General features: G+C 39.4%; 1 protein-coding gene across 34 annotated transcripts in view; it reads left to right on the top strand.

The window, feature by feature from the left end:
• The window catches only part of Map4 (microtubule-associated protein 4), a 142,413-nt gene that overhangs the window by 65,510 nt on the left and 61,650 nt on the right, over window positions 1–15,253 (top strand). For all 34 annotated transcript variants that reach the window (XM_006243813.5, XM_006243815.5, XM_006243814.5 and 31 more), the window contains exon 3: window positions 3,658–3,726. In XM_006243813.5, the coding sequence (XP_006243875.1) occupies window positions 3,658–3,726 (69 nt within the window). The remainder of the gene's footprint in view (window positions 1–3,657; window positions 3,727–15,253) is intronic.

Raw genomic sequence — 15,253 nt, forward strand, 5'->3', positions numbered from 1 at the left:
TGGCCTGGGGGTATTTGGCCTGGGGGTATAGCTCAGATTGCTCAACTAGCTATGTTTTGCATGGTTTGCCTTGGTGCTACTGGTTCTCTTTGTGCCTTTTCCTTGGCTTTTTATTAGAAGCCTTGTTTGAGAGATGCTGTGATGGATAGCTCTTCCTATGCCTACCTTTGGCAGGTATGTGACAGTTTTACCACAGAGTGTCGATGGATAATCTTGGGTGTGACTCTAGTTGTACTTAATCATATGTCACTAGTGGGATTCCTTTTCCAACATGGTGTCCACTGTGTACTTTGATTTGGGAGCTGACAGGAGACTGTACTGTATTAGGAGTGAAAGTTGGCTAATGTGGAGAAGGTCCAAACTTTCCAGCTTTGGTCTTCACTGAAGTACTAATCATCTGTGCCACATTCAGCCTGTGTTTCTTTGTATGTTTCTGTTTATTTTCATTGGCTGCATTTTGTCATGATTTCTAGATCACTGGAGGCTATTAATTACTTTTTAAGGTTTATTTTTAATTACTCTTATTTCCTGCCTAAAGCATAGGCCATAGGCTTTTTATCGACAGGTGATAAACATCTATACAATACGCAAGTTCTCTTTAACCTCATTTAAATTTTTTTTTTTTTTTTTGGTTCTTTTTTTTGGAGCTGGGGACCGAACCCAGGGCCTTGCGCTTCCTAGGCAAGCGCTCTACCACTGAGCTAAATCCCCAACCTCCTCATTTAAATTTTTAATGTGCTTATCTGTGGATTTTGTAAAAGTCTTTCTGTGTCCTATCCTTTCCTGCAGCTTTTGCTAGTGATGCTACGTTCATTTTTTCTGATTGAGAGCGGGGAGGGAGGGAGGGAGGGAGGGAGGGAGGGAGGGAGGGCGGGCGAACTGGAGGATGAGAATGCATGTTACCACAGTGCTTAGCTGCTCTATCATATTAGCCTTCTTCCCACCCTTCTTCCTCTTTGCCCATGTTCTGGCTTCTCAGTGGTATTCTATGGTGAATCTTTTCACAAGCATTCACTATTTTAAATAATGTCACAGCACTCTTTATATTTTACGTTTTATTTTCTTTCATGAATTAAATACTGATAATAGAGTGGCAAATTAGTATTTTTCAATTGATAATTGCCTGACTATTCAGAAGTTTTATTTCAATTATTTAAATGAGGTTTTCTGTTTTCCTATCCTTTAGTCACAGTAGCTATTACCAGATTAGATTTTAGTTTCACCAGTTTCATGGCCAAAAGAGAACCAATTTTTGTAATTTCCCATTTTTTAAATAATTTACATTTTAAACCAAGACAGATTTTTAAAAAATATGTACTCTTTCTTAAGCTAGGGCTGATGAATCTTAAGTGCTGATTGTTTGAGGAAAAGGGCTTTCTGCCAAGTGTGGGGTGGAACATATCTGGCATCACTTTGGAAAAGGACAGTACATTCTGTGAAGGATGAGCAGGGCACATGTTATGTATACGTATTTAATAGAACTTGTCTTCTCTCTTTTCTAATTTCCACCCTGTTATACCTTGCTTCTCTTGCTCCTCTGAGGTTACAGGACAGTCTTTTCAATTAAAATCATTATCAAAGATGTCTGCTCTGGACATGGAAGAGCTCAACTACATTTGTTACCTTCCATAGGAGAAGCTTGTGTTTGTACTTTAATAGTGTAGCTTCTTGATTTTCCCTTTCTGTGAAAAGGATTCGTGAAGAGTACTCTGAAGATTTTCCCTTTCTTAATATTAGTGTGTAACCAGGGAGATGGGAGAGGGTGTCCAAAGCTGGTCATGAGGGAGGAGTTCATTCCCTGTGACCTCCAAGACTGTGAATGGTCTGACTAGCTACCAGATAGTATGGCTGTGCCATTTTCCTGAAATAAAATATTTCAGAGGCTTAAAGACACCACTCTTTGAGATTCCTGTATTGCCTGTCTTGCCTGAACCCTCTTGAGAACCCTCTCAGAGGCAAAAGAATCCATGAAATGCAGTGATCTTTGTATGTTATAAGCAGTTACTGCTCCCTTTCTCCAGAGTGAAAAACATTCTGAAAGGAAAACTATGGGAAAAGATTGTGGGACTGGAAACTTTAGTCAGCAGACAAACTCTGAAGATTGCTGAAGTGCTAATTCTAGCCTTTCAGAAAATGTATGACCCCCAAAATGATTTTTCTATTTGGTGCAGCTGTAAATAAGATCTTATTAAGATTTTATGTCTGTGTGCACATGCATGTATGCATGCCCACAGCTTATGAGCATGTGGAAGCCAGAGGAATATGTTTAAACCCTCTTTTCCTTTTTCCTTTTCCTTAGCAGGTCTCCCACTGAACCTAGAGCTTGTTGATTGACTAAGTTGGATAATCAGCAAGCCCCAGGGGTACCCCCAACTCTCACCCTTGCCCTCCAGCACTAAGATTACAGCTCTTGCCACCACACTATGTTCCTTAGTCTGTGGGGTTTTTGTTTTTTGTTGTTGTTTTTACTGGTGCTGCCAGAACACTTACTTTATAGTTGAAGAAGGTCATGAATTTAATAATTCTCCTCCCACATATTCTAAGTGGACCACCATGTCCTGTTTTATATAGACTTCATATATATTGTACAAACAAGCTTGTGGCTGACCTGAGTTATATAAAAAAATAGGGCAGAGGTCTTTTTGTCCAGGAGTAATGATGGTGTTCTGAAGCTTCTATTGGAGGAGTGCTCAAAGTCCCTGGATCATTCCAAGTGAAAGAAACATGATTATTTAACCTGAAGCACTTTGAAGATTGGTTTTTTCTTTTTTTTCTTTTTTTCTTTTCTTTTTTTTTTTTTTTTTTTTTTTGTTTTTTTTTTCGGAGCTGGGGACCGAACCCAGGGCCTTGCGCTTCCTAGGCAAGCGCTCTACCACTGAGCTAAATCCCCAACCCCGGTTTTTTCTTTTTTAATAGAATCTATTAGTAATCTTTGACAATTTATAGAGCAAAACCACTTGTCCCACATCTTTGATCCCAAGGCAAGTAGATTGAGGTTAGAGAGTGAGTTCCAGGATAGCCAAGTCTACACAGAGAAACCCTGTCTCAATCCCCAACCCCCACCCACGTCCAACAACCAAACAACCAAACAACTAACAAATAAACCCAATTAGAACTTTTTCAGGGTGAAAAGAGGGCTCTGTGTCTAAGACCTGTTCTTGGTGTAGATTAGCCCTGGGTTTGGTTTCCAATATTGACATTGGGGTGGCTTCTGGAGATCCATCTCCTTTCTTGGGCAACACACACACACACACACACACACACACACACACACACACACACACACACACACACCCATATACAGGCAAAACTCTCATGTACATAAAATAAATAAATCTAAAAAAAGAAAATGAGGGGCTGGGGATTTAGCTCAGTGGTAGAGCGCTTACCTAGGAAGCGCAAGGCCCTGGGTTCGGTCCCCAGCTCCGAAAAATAGAACCAAAAAAAAAAAAAAAAAAAAAAAAAAAAAGAAAATGAAAGGCATTTCTCGTGGTGATAGTACTGAAGGTAGGAGTGGGACTGGAGTTAATGTGTTTACTTTTATTAAAGATTGACAAAAATTTGCCCTGGACTGCTAGTACTACAAAGTAATACAATTTCCATAGTCAGTTTTTTCTTTGTGTCACAATTAGTAATTATTCTTTGTAAATTTTGCAGATATCCCATCTTCTAAACCAACACTTCTAGCCAATGGTGATCATGGAGTGGAGGGGAATAACACTACAGGTAAGAGGTCTCTAGAATTGCTCAAATGTGAAAGTTTCCATAGTGAACATCTTGACAAGCACCTTTGGAGTTTTATAAATGAAAGTATATGTTATTTCTGAGAATATTGCTGCTCTTGTTGGTTATGTTTAAACCCACGGCATCTCTCAACAATAGAAAGAGAGAAACAAGTTTGTTTTCATAGTCTTCGAATGTTTATTGGAAGTAAGCCACATAAGAACTGGACGAACCTTAAAAGAACTCTTAACAGTTTCCAAAAGCTCTATCGCCTTCCCGCAGAGAGGCCTTTGTCTGTCTGCTTCCTGCACCCTGATAGGGAGTCTCCAACCTGAATGTGCTCTGCACTTGGTTTCTTCAAAAGCCAGGATTACAGAACCCACAACCATAAATAGAATGGTTTGCTTTGTGTTTTGTCTTTAATTTTTTTCTCTTCCTTTATCTTTCCAATTAACTGTTGCTTTGGGATTTGTTTCTGCTTTAACTTCTAGTCCAGACTAAGGCTCTGGTAGTCTTTCAGTGCTGAGTTCCTTTAGAGTTTTACCTCACAAACAACACAAGCCTCCTACCCCTTCACCCTTGCCATGTTTATCGTGAACAAAATTGCCAGAGCTATAGTGGGAGTTTGCGCACATGGGTCATACTGTGTTCTATAAGATTTTTCTTAGGGGCCCGTGGGAGAGCCATGCATTGTGTTCCTGTAAAGAACTGCATTCATTTGCAGTTGTGATCAGCCTGACGCCGCTGACCCAAATGATTTTGGCTTTTAGCACTCAAGGAGAGTACATGTTTCTTTGTATAAGAAAACTCTCTTAGCTCTGGGGTGCAGCATTTTGATTCACGGCAGTATATTGGAGGCAAGCACAAAATGTACTTGTTTTAATTTTTTATGCTTGAATCATGAAAAGTTGAAAAGTCTTCCGTTTAACCACTATAGAGTTGTTCACTTCTAAATCTTTCCAAAAGCCTTTTTTTTTAAAGCAATAGGAAGTTCTTTAAAATGTGTCTTTTTTATTTGCTTTTTAATTTGTTATATGTATGTGCTTGCATGAGTATACATGTGTGTGGGAGCCTGAGAAGGCCAGAAGAACGTATCGGATCCCTTAGAGGTGGAGTTACAGATGGTGGTGAGCTATCATGTGGGTGCTGGGACAGAACTCAGCTCCTCTTCAAGAGCCACAAGTACTCTTAACTGCTGAGGCATCTCTCCAGCTCTTGACTATTTTCTAACTTTAGGGAATGTTGTAAGATGAATCTAGTAGCCTGGGCCTACCTCAGATACTTGGGAGGCAGAGGCACAAGTGCGAGGCCCAAGTTTTGAGGCCTTTTCTGTAGAGTGGTCTTGGGGGTAGGCCAGCCTGGATAATTTATTAAGACCTTATTTCACAATAAAAGAGCAAGGGATGTCATTTATGAGATCCTAGGTTCAACTTGTAGAATCACTCACTAAAAAAGAAATTATATATCAGTATGACTCAAAGTAATTAGAATCTAGGTTCTATTTTTTTTTTAAATGTAAGTTCTACTCCATTAGATTAACTCTTACTCATAAATACTGTATTTGGAAAACTATGAACAAGTACAAGGCTGATGTTATTGTGAATTGGCTTTTTACTTCGACATTTGTACTTTCATGTGTTTCTGCTCCTCTATGAAAGGAAAGATAGGACTTGCAAATATTCCTTTGGTTAAAGAAAAAGTGGCTTAAACATGAGTGCATTTAGCTAGTTGTGGTGTCTTATCAGACCTGTAATCCTAATTGGCAGGCTAGTTTAGACTATCTAACTAGTCCCTTTGTCAGAAAACCAAACCAGGACTGAAGAGAGAGCTCAGTGGTTAAGAGCTGTGTTGCCCTTATAGGGCCCTGGGTTTAATTTTTTCAGTAGGGTATTGTTGGATGGGAACAACTGTCACCTCAGCTCCAGGGAGTCCGCCTCTGGCCTTAGGGTTCATTCGTTCTCTCTCTCTCTCTCTCTCTCTCTCTCTCTCTCTCTCTCCCCTCCCTCCTTTTATCTCTCTCTCTCCCTCCTCCCTCCTTTCTCTTCTACTTTCTCCCCCATCTCTCCCTTCTCCCCCCTTTTATCTCTCTCTCTCTCTCTCTCTCTCTCTCTCTCTCTCTCTCACACACACACACACACACACACACACACACACACACACACACGCTCACACATTTGTACACACAATTAAAAACAAGGGTGAATTTTTTAACAAAACAGAGCAAAGAAGCATATTAAGTTAAGCTGGAAGAAGGAAGGGTAGAGGAGAACTCTCTGAATAGCTGTTTGAAACAAGTGGGTGTTGTTTTACACAGGAAGGGACAACTGTTGAATCTAGGCTAAACTGTTCCAGCATGATTCTTAATGGGTTTTTTGTTGTTGTTGCTTTGTTTGTTTGTTTTAAATGTGTATGTTGGGGTGTGAGGAGATAGTCGGAGCTGCAGTTACAGGCAGCTGTCAGTCATCTGATGTGGGTGCTGGCAATCAGATGCTGCTCTGGAAAAGCAGGAAGAGCTCTTAGCCACTGAGCCCGTTTCTTCAGCCCTGAGACTAAGTGTCTCAAATAAAGATTCTTAACAATACAGTGAGTTGGACAGGACTGTGAAGCCAATTCACACATACAGTCTTAATACACATATACATGTTAATCAAGAGTTTCCTGATAACAAAGGGGAACCCAGCTCTTTAGTGACTTGCCCACTGGTACAATAACAGATCTTTCTGCTTTTGAATAATAACTCAGTGTTCATATCTGGATTGTTTGGGTTTTGATGTTGGCCTCTTTAATAACTGTTTTTAAAACCAGGTGTTTTATGAGTATACAGACTCCATTGGAGGAGGGAAGAAATAGAGTATGCATGTTTGGGGGAGCATGTTGTGACTTTCTCATTTGGCTATCACTAATGAGAGCATCTGGCTCAGTGCTCTAACTAAAAACTCCTCTCTCAGTTTTCCTCAAAGTTGTCTGTAGAGCTGAGAGAAGAGCAGCCCCACTAATCATAGTGGAGCTTATGAGCACCTTGCTGTATTGAACTTGCTGTTTACTAATGACCTGTGCTTTTCCGCCCTTTCCTTCCCCTTCCTGTTTCTTCCTCCCTTTCTATTTTTCTCCTCCTAGAAGACTAGAGTGTCTCTCAACACTGGGGCTGCTGCAACACCAGACCAGTGATCTTTCCTAAGCACCGTTACACTCCTAAAACCTTCAGCATTTTGCAGCTTTGCTTTTCCTTCCTGGACACCATGTAGAAGAAGCTGAGGGTAGTTCTTCGGGCCTATTTCTGCTGATGCCTGAGCAAGCAACCTGCCTCTTGTGTTCTGCAGGGCTTGATGGAGCCTCCTTTCCCTTTGTGAGCACAATGTGCAAAGTGAATTCTTTTACTTTTAGTATTTTTATAAAGGTCATCAAATGTCATTTCTTTTCATTGTTCTCTTTTAGATTCATTTTATCATTTTTACATTTTTTGTTGGCCTTGTCCTTTTTTTGCATACTCAATGTGAATCAGCATACTGTAAAAACTAAATGAGAATATGTGCTTTCATAAAGGGGTTGAGGCCACCGAGCTGCAGTGAATTCCCCTCTCCTGCCCCTCCCGTTTCCCTCTGTGAGCTTGCTTTTAACAAAGGTTAGGCTTTCAGGCCACCAGTGTCTCTCTCCACCTTTCTAAAATCTGAATTAATGTTTTCGAGTTGAAAAATTATTTCTCTGAATGAAATTGCTACTTGTGCTGGGTGTTGTGGTGAGTAACTTTAGTCAGCATTCATAGGCTGACTGATCTCTGGGTTCCAGCTGGCCAGGGCTGCACAGTGACACTCAGGTCTTTTTTTTTTTCCTCCAGTGTCTTTGCTGCTTGCATGTGGGCCAAATTGTCTTCTTTTTTTTTTTGAATCATAAACTATATTACCCATTTGTCTTAGATTCTTCTGAAAATTTGACAACACAATTATTGTGTATTGATTCTTTTTTTTTTAAATAACTGGTTATATTTTGAACATAATCATAAAATATCGTTGGGAAGTTAAACCTGAACACAGTTGTAATGTTTTGACCCCTGCAGTAATGCAGCAGGCAGTGACAGGATGAAACACAATGTCTCCTAAATAACAGAAGCACTGCCAGCCTAGAGAGCTCCTAGAACAGCCATTCTGAGGCTGCCTGCACACAAGCCCTGGACACAGACTCTGACCCATAGCCCACATTTTTATTGTGTCACTCAGGCTGGCCTTGAAGCATTACTTTTACTAGCTGAACTACAGTAGGTATCACTATGCTTGGCTTCTGGAGAAATTGTCTGATTACTCCCAAAAGTATGTTTAGGATTAAAGGCCGTTTGAGCTCCAAAGTGCTTTTTTCTGCAACATTCCAATAGCATTGGTGGATCATGTATGAAATCCTGTGTGTAAAGTCCTGTACCATGAAATGAAAATTTATGTTGTTTCATTGGTACTTTTTGTTCATTATTTCCAAAGAAATAAGTAAAATTAGATAAAATATCATAAAAGCCAGAACCATTAGGATAAGTACTGGGGACTTTGGTCAAGCTTTGTTTGGTTTTTTTTGTTTTTTGTTTTTTTGTTTTTTGTTTGTTTGTTTGTTTGTTTGTTTGTTTTTTGTTTTTTTTGGTTCTTTTTTTTTCGGAGCTGGGGACCGAACCCAGGGCCTTGCGCTTCCTAGGCAAGCGCTCTACCACTGAGCTAAATCGCCAACCCCCTTTGTTTGGGTTTTTAGGAGTAGAGCATAAATCCCAGGCCGTATTAGAGATGGGAATTCTGATGTAAGAACTAGAGTGTGGCACATACTTTTTTTTTTCTCTTCTTTTGGTTACAGAAGTTATTTTAGCCCCCAAGGTACTGCTTATTAGAGATCAAAAGAAATAGCTTACACTATATTTAGGAAAGTTACAGATCATACTGTTTTTGATCTTCTGACATAAAACTACTTTTGAAACGTGGGTGTCACTTATACCTGAGATTTCAAGACTCGGGTAAAAAATAGTCAAGAATTTTCAGAAGTAAGGAAGCCAGTCTGAGCTATGCATTGAGTTTAAGGCTGTGTGAAACCTTGTCTCAAAAATACACCACCACCGCCCGCTCCCACCCAGTACTTTTTCAAGGTAAAATCAGAATGACTTGAAGATTTAGGAAAGTTCTTGCAGTGCCAGCAATTGAAAAAGCATTGCCTCACAAGGCTGGGAGTCTGTTCCCTCTGAAGGTCTAGACAGGGGCTGAGGTTTGCATCACTTATCCTCCAAAATGTTCTTTTATTGGGGGCAATAGAGTTGGCCAGGGAACTTTTTAAAAATAACAGTGCCGTTGCTACTAAAATCCTGTCTGGTGTGTTTGTTGCTTTTTTTTTTTTTTTTTTTTAAACCAGTCTCGGTAGCTTTCGTGACAGATAGGTACAGACACAGGCAATAAACACACAAACTTCATGGTTGACATTGATTTATTCCACATTTGTTTCCATTTGCCATATTTATTTTGTTTAAAATATTTTAATGTATTTTTATGAGTTTCTATAAATGTTCTTATTTTTCTGCTAATAGCCAGATGAAGTTTAATATAGTTTGCTATCTCCAACTGTTACATTTGGATATTTTATTTTGATGATAATAAGAAAATGTTTCATATATAGCTACTTAGGAAGCAATCTGTCCCTTCAAAAATGAAAAAGTGCTGTTACTGTGACAGTCACATACTGGACAGGGCCTCTCTACTTAAATGTGATTCTCATTTTCTCCCTCTACCCCTGCCTCACCCAATAATGAAGATATAGAAGTCTATTTATTCATATCTATTTAATTTTACAAATTTATAGTTTCATTTGTATTTTTTGTGACTTTAGACTTTAAACAGTTTGTATATTGGGACATTTTATTGTGTCATTGTGCTAAATGAATTAAACTAATAAACATACATTAACACCAAATTACTGGATTTTGGCTGGGGTCTTAATTATTGAAGTATATAACTAAGGTGCTTTGAGGTAGGTCTGAGTCATCAGTCTAATAAAGCTCTGGATCCCATTCTTAACAATTCTGTAACTGCATGGACTTCTGTCAGGCATTTCCACTTAAACACTTCCGTTATTCAGGTCTGAGCAGCGCAAAGCTCTAGTGACCTTCGATAGTTATATCACCTGCTGAGTTGGCAGAATGGTAAAAGCCTTTTCTAAAAGGCAGTGTCTAGGGCGTATTGTTAATTAGTTTATATATCATATTATAAAAATGTATATCCACAGTATTCTTGGAATATATTCTGGGCTTATTTAATGTGTTATGTTTAGTAATATTTAATATAGTGACATTAATAAAGTATAGAGTCTGGAATGCTGTATCTGTATAATAGGTAAATTTGTAAATGTAATATGCTGACTGAATAAAGACACAAAGGAGTCCAGGGATGGTGGCATTTGCTTGTAATTCCAAGGACTTAGGAAGCTGAAGCTGGAAGATTTGGAATTGCAAGCCATCCTGCATACATAGCAAGATCTTGACTCAAAATGGGGCAGAAAAAGAAAAGTTCATTGTAGATTTTCATTTTGTTTTGAGAGAGGAATTAACTATGTAGCCCTGGATAGCTTTGAGTTTCTGTTGATAGTTGTTGGCTTCTCTTCCCGAGTGCTAAAGCTACAAGCATATGTCACCATACTGGCTCTCAATGTAGACTTCGAATAACCTAAAGCCGATTTGATAGTTCTTACTATTTTATGGGTACATCTCACATAAAAGTCACTTGTGATGGCAGAGATGATGACGATGTTTGAGAAAGGGTCTGTACAACTGTGCAGAGTCTGCTCTGATTCTCATGTACAGTTCAGGCCGCCCTGATGCACAGCAGTTCTTTTGCCTGTTCTGACTGGGATTACAGGTGCATGCCGCCAGATCTTGCAGAAGCAATTCCTGCAGGAACAATTCTTGATGGAAACTGAAACCTGCCTATGATTTCCTTCTTCCTCCTAATTTACCATGATAATATGGTGACACTAGGAGGCTGGAGAGTATTCTAGTCAAAATGTAAAAGTATATTATCCTTCAGTATTGCTGGCTATTTTTATTGTAATTGGAATGAGTATGTATTTCTTTAAAAATTCGTGTGTGTGTGTGTGTTGATATGAATGTACATGTATATTTATTTAGGTGTGCATGCATGTAGATTTCATTGTGATAATTTTTCAGTGATATGTTATCCACCCTGAAGATTATACCAACCTCAAAATAGTGTAACTCCTATGCTTGAATATTCTAACTGAATATTCTAACTGAAGTTGTACTGTGTGGTTTTTGCTGTCTCCTGCCACATTGGATAAACAAGTTTAACATATAAATGACTTTAATATGAACGGTTCTACAACCAGTCCATGAACTGACATGTCACAAATGAAGTTCAAATATGTAATCCTAATATTATAATCTGAAATATTTACATAGTAAGCCCTCCTTATTTTTCTTTCTCCCCCACAAATCTTAGAGATTCAGTTCCTTTTTTTTATGTTTTCTTCCCCCACCCCCTACATATAAGCCAACTATACGGAGAGATACCAATCAATGCTTTATAAAGTTGTGGTAGTCTTCCTTCTTTATTGATTTATTTAGGTTTTTTTGAGACAGGGTTCTTTGTGTAACCCTGAATTTACTGGTATTCACTCTGTAAGCACTCTTTTCCTGGGTAGAGGAAAAACACACACACACACACACACACACACACACACACACACACACACACACACACACGTCTTCACCCAATAAGGAAGCTCATAACAGACTGAGGTAATTATTGTACCAGTGTCCATCCACTAAGTGTTGTATTGGAATTACCAACAGGTTAGGGGTTAGGAGTTATTTACACGGAGCAGGAATAAGTCGAAAGTGGCTGCACCACTGCAAAGCCCACTCCAATGGGGCTCTGGAAACTCCCAACCTTGTAACTGGTGGGCAGCTCCCATTGTGTATTTTTTCTGCACCTTGGCTTGTTAGAGTCTCCATCTCCATCAATCTTTGAAGTTTTTGTCCTCCTGCATGTAAGACTTTTAACTTCCCAAAGCTTTTGAGCCTCCTCTTCTCTCTCTCTCTCTCTCTCTCTCTCTCTCTCTCTCTCTCTCTCTCTCTCTTTTTTTTTCCGGAGCTGGGGACCGAACCCAGGGCCTCGTGCTCTACCACTGAGCCAAATCCCCAACCCCGAGCCTCCTCTTCTGTGAAGACAATTTTTCATAGGCGACAGGCACGCAGGAGGCATATTCCTGGAACTCACTCATCAGCCAGCTTAATTGATGGACTCCAGGCCATTGTTTCAAAGGAGGTAGAGGGCTTTTTGTTTTGGAGACAGGGTCATGCTATGCAACTCTTGATTGACTATCCTGGAACTCACTATGTAGACTACGCTGGCCTTGAACTCATAATCCACCTCTTCTGCTTCTCAAATTATTTGTGCTGTCCATCACTCCTGGCAGGGGGCGTTCTTGATATTTGAGGTTTTTCCAGTCTTCATACAAATACACCCCAACCATCACCAACAACACCAATTTCAAAACAGGTGGTGGAGCCTGGATAAGAAGGACGCACAGCAGTGCTGAGTGTGGCTCTGAAGGTAGCTTCCAAAGGGCAGTGGAATGTTAGAAGGTTTATGTCATTTTAGAAATAACATCCCTCAAAATAGTCATCTTTTTGGCAAGGACAGAAAATCTAACGATGAAATTTCACATAAATCCTAAAGAGTGACCCTGAGTGGCAAAGACAATATTGAAAAAAAGGACAAGGTTGAAAGTTTTCAAACTTCCTATATGTGCTAACTAAGTGATCCTCAGGTGCCAGGTATGGCAATACTATATCTCTGTAATCCCAGTGTGCTTGGGTGGGGGAAGCAAGAGGACCATGAATTAAGTCAGGGTAAGAAAACCCAATGAATGTGGTGCTGAAATAAAGAATAGAACAGGAAGGCAAGACATAAATCTTTGTTACATATTGTGAGATAGTTTTGGTTGGACAAGGATCAGGATCAGTTATAGCCTTTTCAACAGATGGTGTTATGAAAACTAGATATTCATATATAAAGAATTGTTATGGGACTGGAGAAATGGCTCAGCAATTAAGAGCATTGACTGCTCTTCCAGAGGTTCCAGGTTCAAAACTCAGCACATACTTGCTGGCTTACACCCATCTATAACTCTAGTTCCAGGGAAATGTGCTGTCTTCTATTGGCCTCCTCACATATATGCAGACAAAATACCAATATACATAAATAAAAATAAATATCAACTTGTTATACTTTTATACCATATACAAGAACTAGTTAAAAGTGGATTTGTGCCAGTTGCTCCCAGCACATAGGTCATGGGAAGTTTGAAGCTGGTCTGGGCTACAGATTTTCAAAACAGAGGTGGTTCAGCTAAGCATGTTAGCACATGCCTTTATTCCCAGCTGAGGCAGAGGGAGATGGATCTCTTAAATATAAATAAAAATATAAATATAAAAAATATAAATATAAATAAAAAGCCTGTAAGAAATACTGTGGTGGGGGAGGCAGATGGTTGTTATTTGTGGGGGCTAGGGTATAGCACAGAAGTTAAAGATCATCTTTGGCTTGGCTACATACTGAGTCTGTGACTAGCCAAGCATATATAAGATCCTGCCTCAAAAAAAATTTATTGATTTTGTATTAAAGCACCTAGGGATCTGAGGCAGCAAGATTCTACTGAAATTGAGGTTAGCCTGGGCTACATAGTGAGACCTTACCTCAAGAATAAAATATGGGGGCTGGAGAGATGGCTCAGCGGTTAAGAGCACCCGACTGCTCTTCCAGAGGTCATGAGTTCAATTCCCAGCAACCACATGGTGGCTCACAACCATCTGTAAAGAGATCCAATGCCCTCTTCTGGTGTATCTGAAGACAGCTACAGTGTACTTATATATAATAAATAAATAAATCTTTAAAAAAAAAGAATAAAATATGAAGAAAGTCCATCTAACTTAGAGATATTTTACCAACAAAATTAAAAGTAGGGACTTGAATAGAGCAGACATTAGTTTACCAATATTTATTGATGTACTGTTTACATTATCCAAGCAAGGTGGAAGCAAATGAGTTGTTCCATCAACACAGGAGTGAATGAATAAAATGTAGTTATGACTTGTGATATGGCTACAACATTGATGAACAATGAGACTGAATATTAATGGAAAAGGGCCCGATTAAGTGCTGGGGAATGTTGAAGAGATGCTTGCCTGGAATACTCAAGATCGTATGTTCAGATCCTTAACATTTCAAAGAAAATAGGCCAATCCCAGAAAACAAATCCTATAAGATAACATTTATATCAGCTACCTAGAAGAGTCAAGTTTGTAGAAATGGGAAATAAAATGGCAGTTCCTAGGTACTGGGGAGTTAGTGTTTGGATACAGAATTTTAGTTTTGCAAAATAAAGTTGTAGAGAGAAATACATGAATATGTAAATGCTATTTAAGTGTGAGACAGTCATGGAATATTTTTATAAGGACAAATATAACCCCCATGAAGATTAGAAATTGAAATTGCCATTTAGATGGAGAACTCACATCCAGTTGAAGATGTCCTAAACTGAACTCATTATCCTTCCCTTTACATGTGCAAAAAAAATACCTGCTTCCTATCTATCTCATTATAAACAAATTGCCCTTTTAGCAAGCAAGCAGGCTGAAACATCTGTCATCCTCTCACCCACATAAAAAAGCAGGTAGAGCTTGACCCCTTTTTACATCTTGGTCTCCTGAATTAGTTTCCTTGTTTGCTTCTGCTTGCTTCCTTCAGTGTGTATTCTTATAAATATCCAATGTGGGGGACTGGAGAATTGGCTCAGAAGAGCACTGGCTGCTCTTCCAAGAGACTCAGGTTTGATCCCAGCATCCACATGGTGGCTTACAACTGGCTGTAACTATGGTTCCTGAGGACGTTGTGCCCTCCTTTGGCCTCTGAAGGCACCAAACAGTTCTGCAGTTCACAGAAGTTTAACAGTTTATCTGGTGTGATCCTGCACATGGCTACTGTTGGGGTTTTTGGGCTGGTTTGTCATCACTCCTCTGACCATATCTCTAGTCCTCTATGTTTAGTTGGCTTCATTGATGTTGCTGGGTTCCTTCAGGCAATGGGTTGCTACCAAGTGGAATACTGGCTGAAATGTCCTATGAAGATGCTCACAGTGGTGCTTACCAAAACTTTTTATCAAAGGTAGTGCTCCTTGGTGTTCTTCAAACCAGAAGAACCCTATGGAAGGAAGAGAATAGAAATCACACAGGAATCAAGATAGGCCAGTGTTTTCCAAATATTGTCCTGTGATTGAGTTTTTAGTAAAAGATGAGGGGGAAAAAGAGGTACCTTTCTCAGTGTTCTCTGTGTGTTTAACAGCTGCCAAAGGTAATGTTAGAAGGATGTGGTAAGTAAATGGATGGCCAATCTACCTTTTTGGCCACTTAGCTTTCGGATGCTCTTTTATACATACATCTAAACTCTTGGTTTCCTAAATTAGACCAAGTGATGTGACAGTGAAATGAGTAGTGGGTTAC

The sequence above is a fragment of the Rattus norvegicus genome, chromosome 8 (genome assembly GCF_036323735.1).
Source record: "Rattus norvegicus strain BN/NHsdMcwi chromosome 8, GRCr8, whole genome shotgun sequence".
Taxonomy (NCBI): domain Eukaryota; kingdom Metazoa; phylum Chordata; class Mammalia; order Rodentia; family Muridae; genus Rattus; species Rattus norvegicus.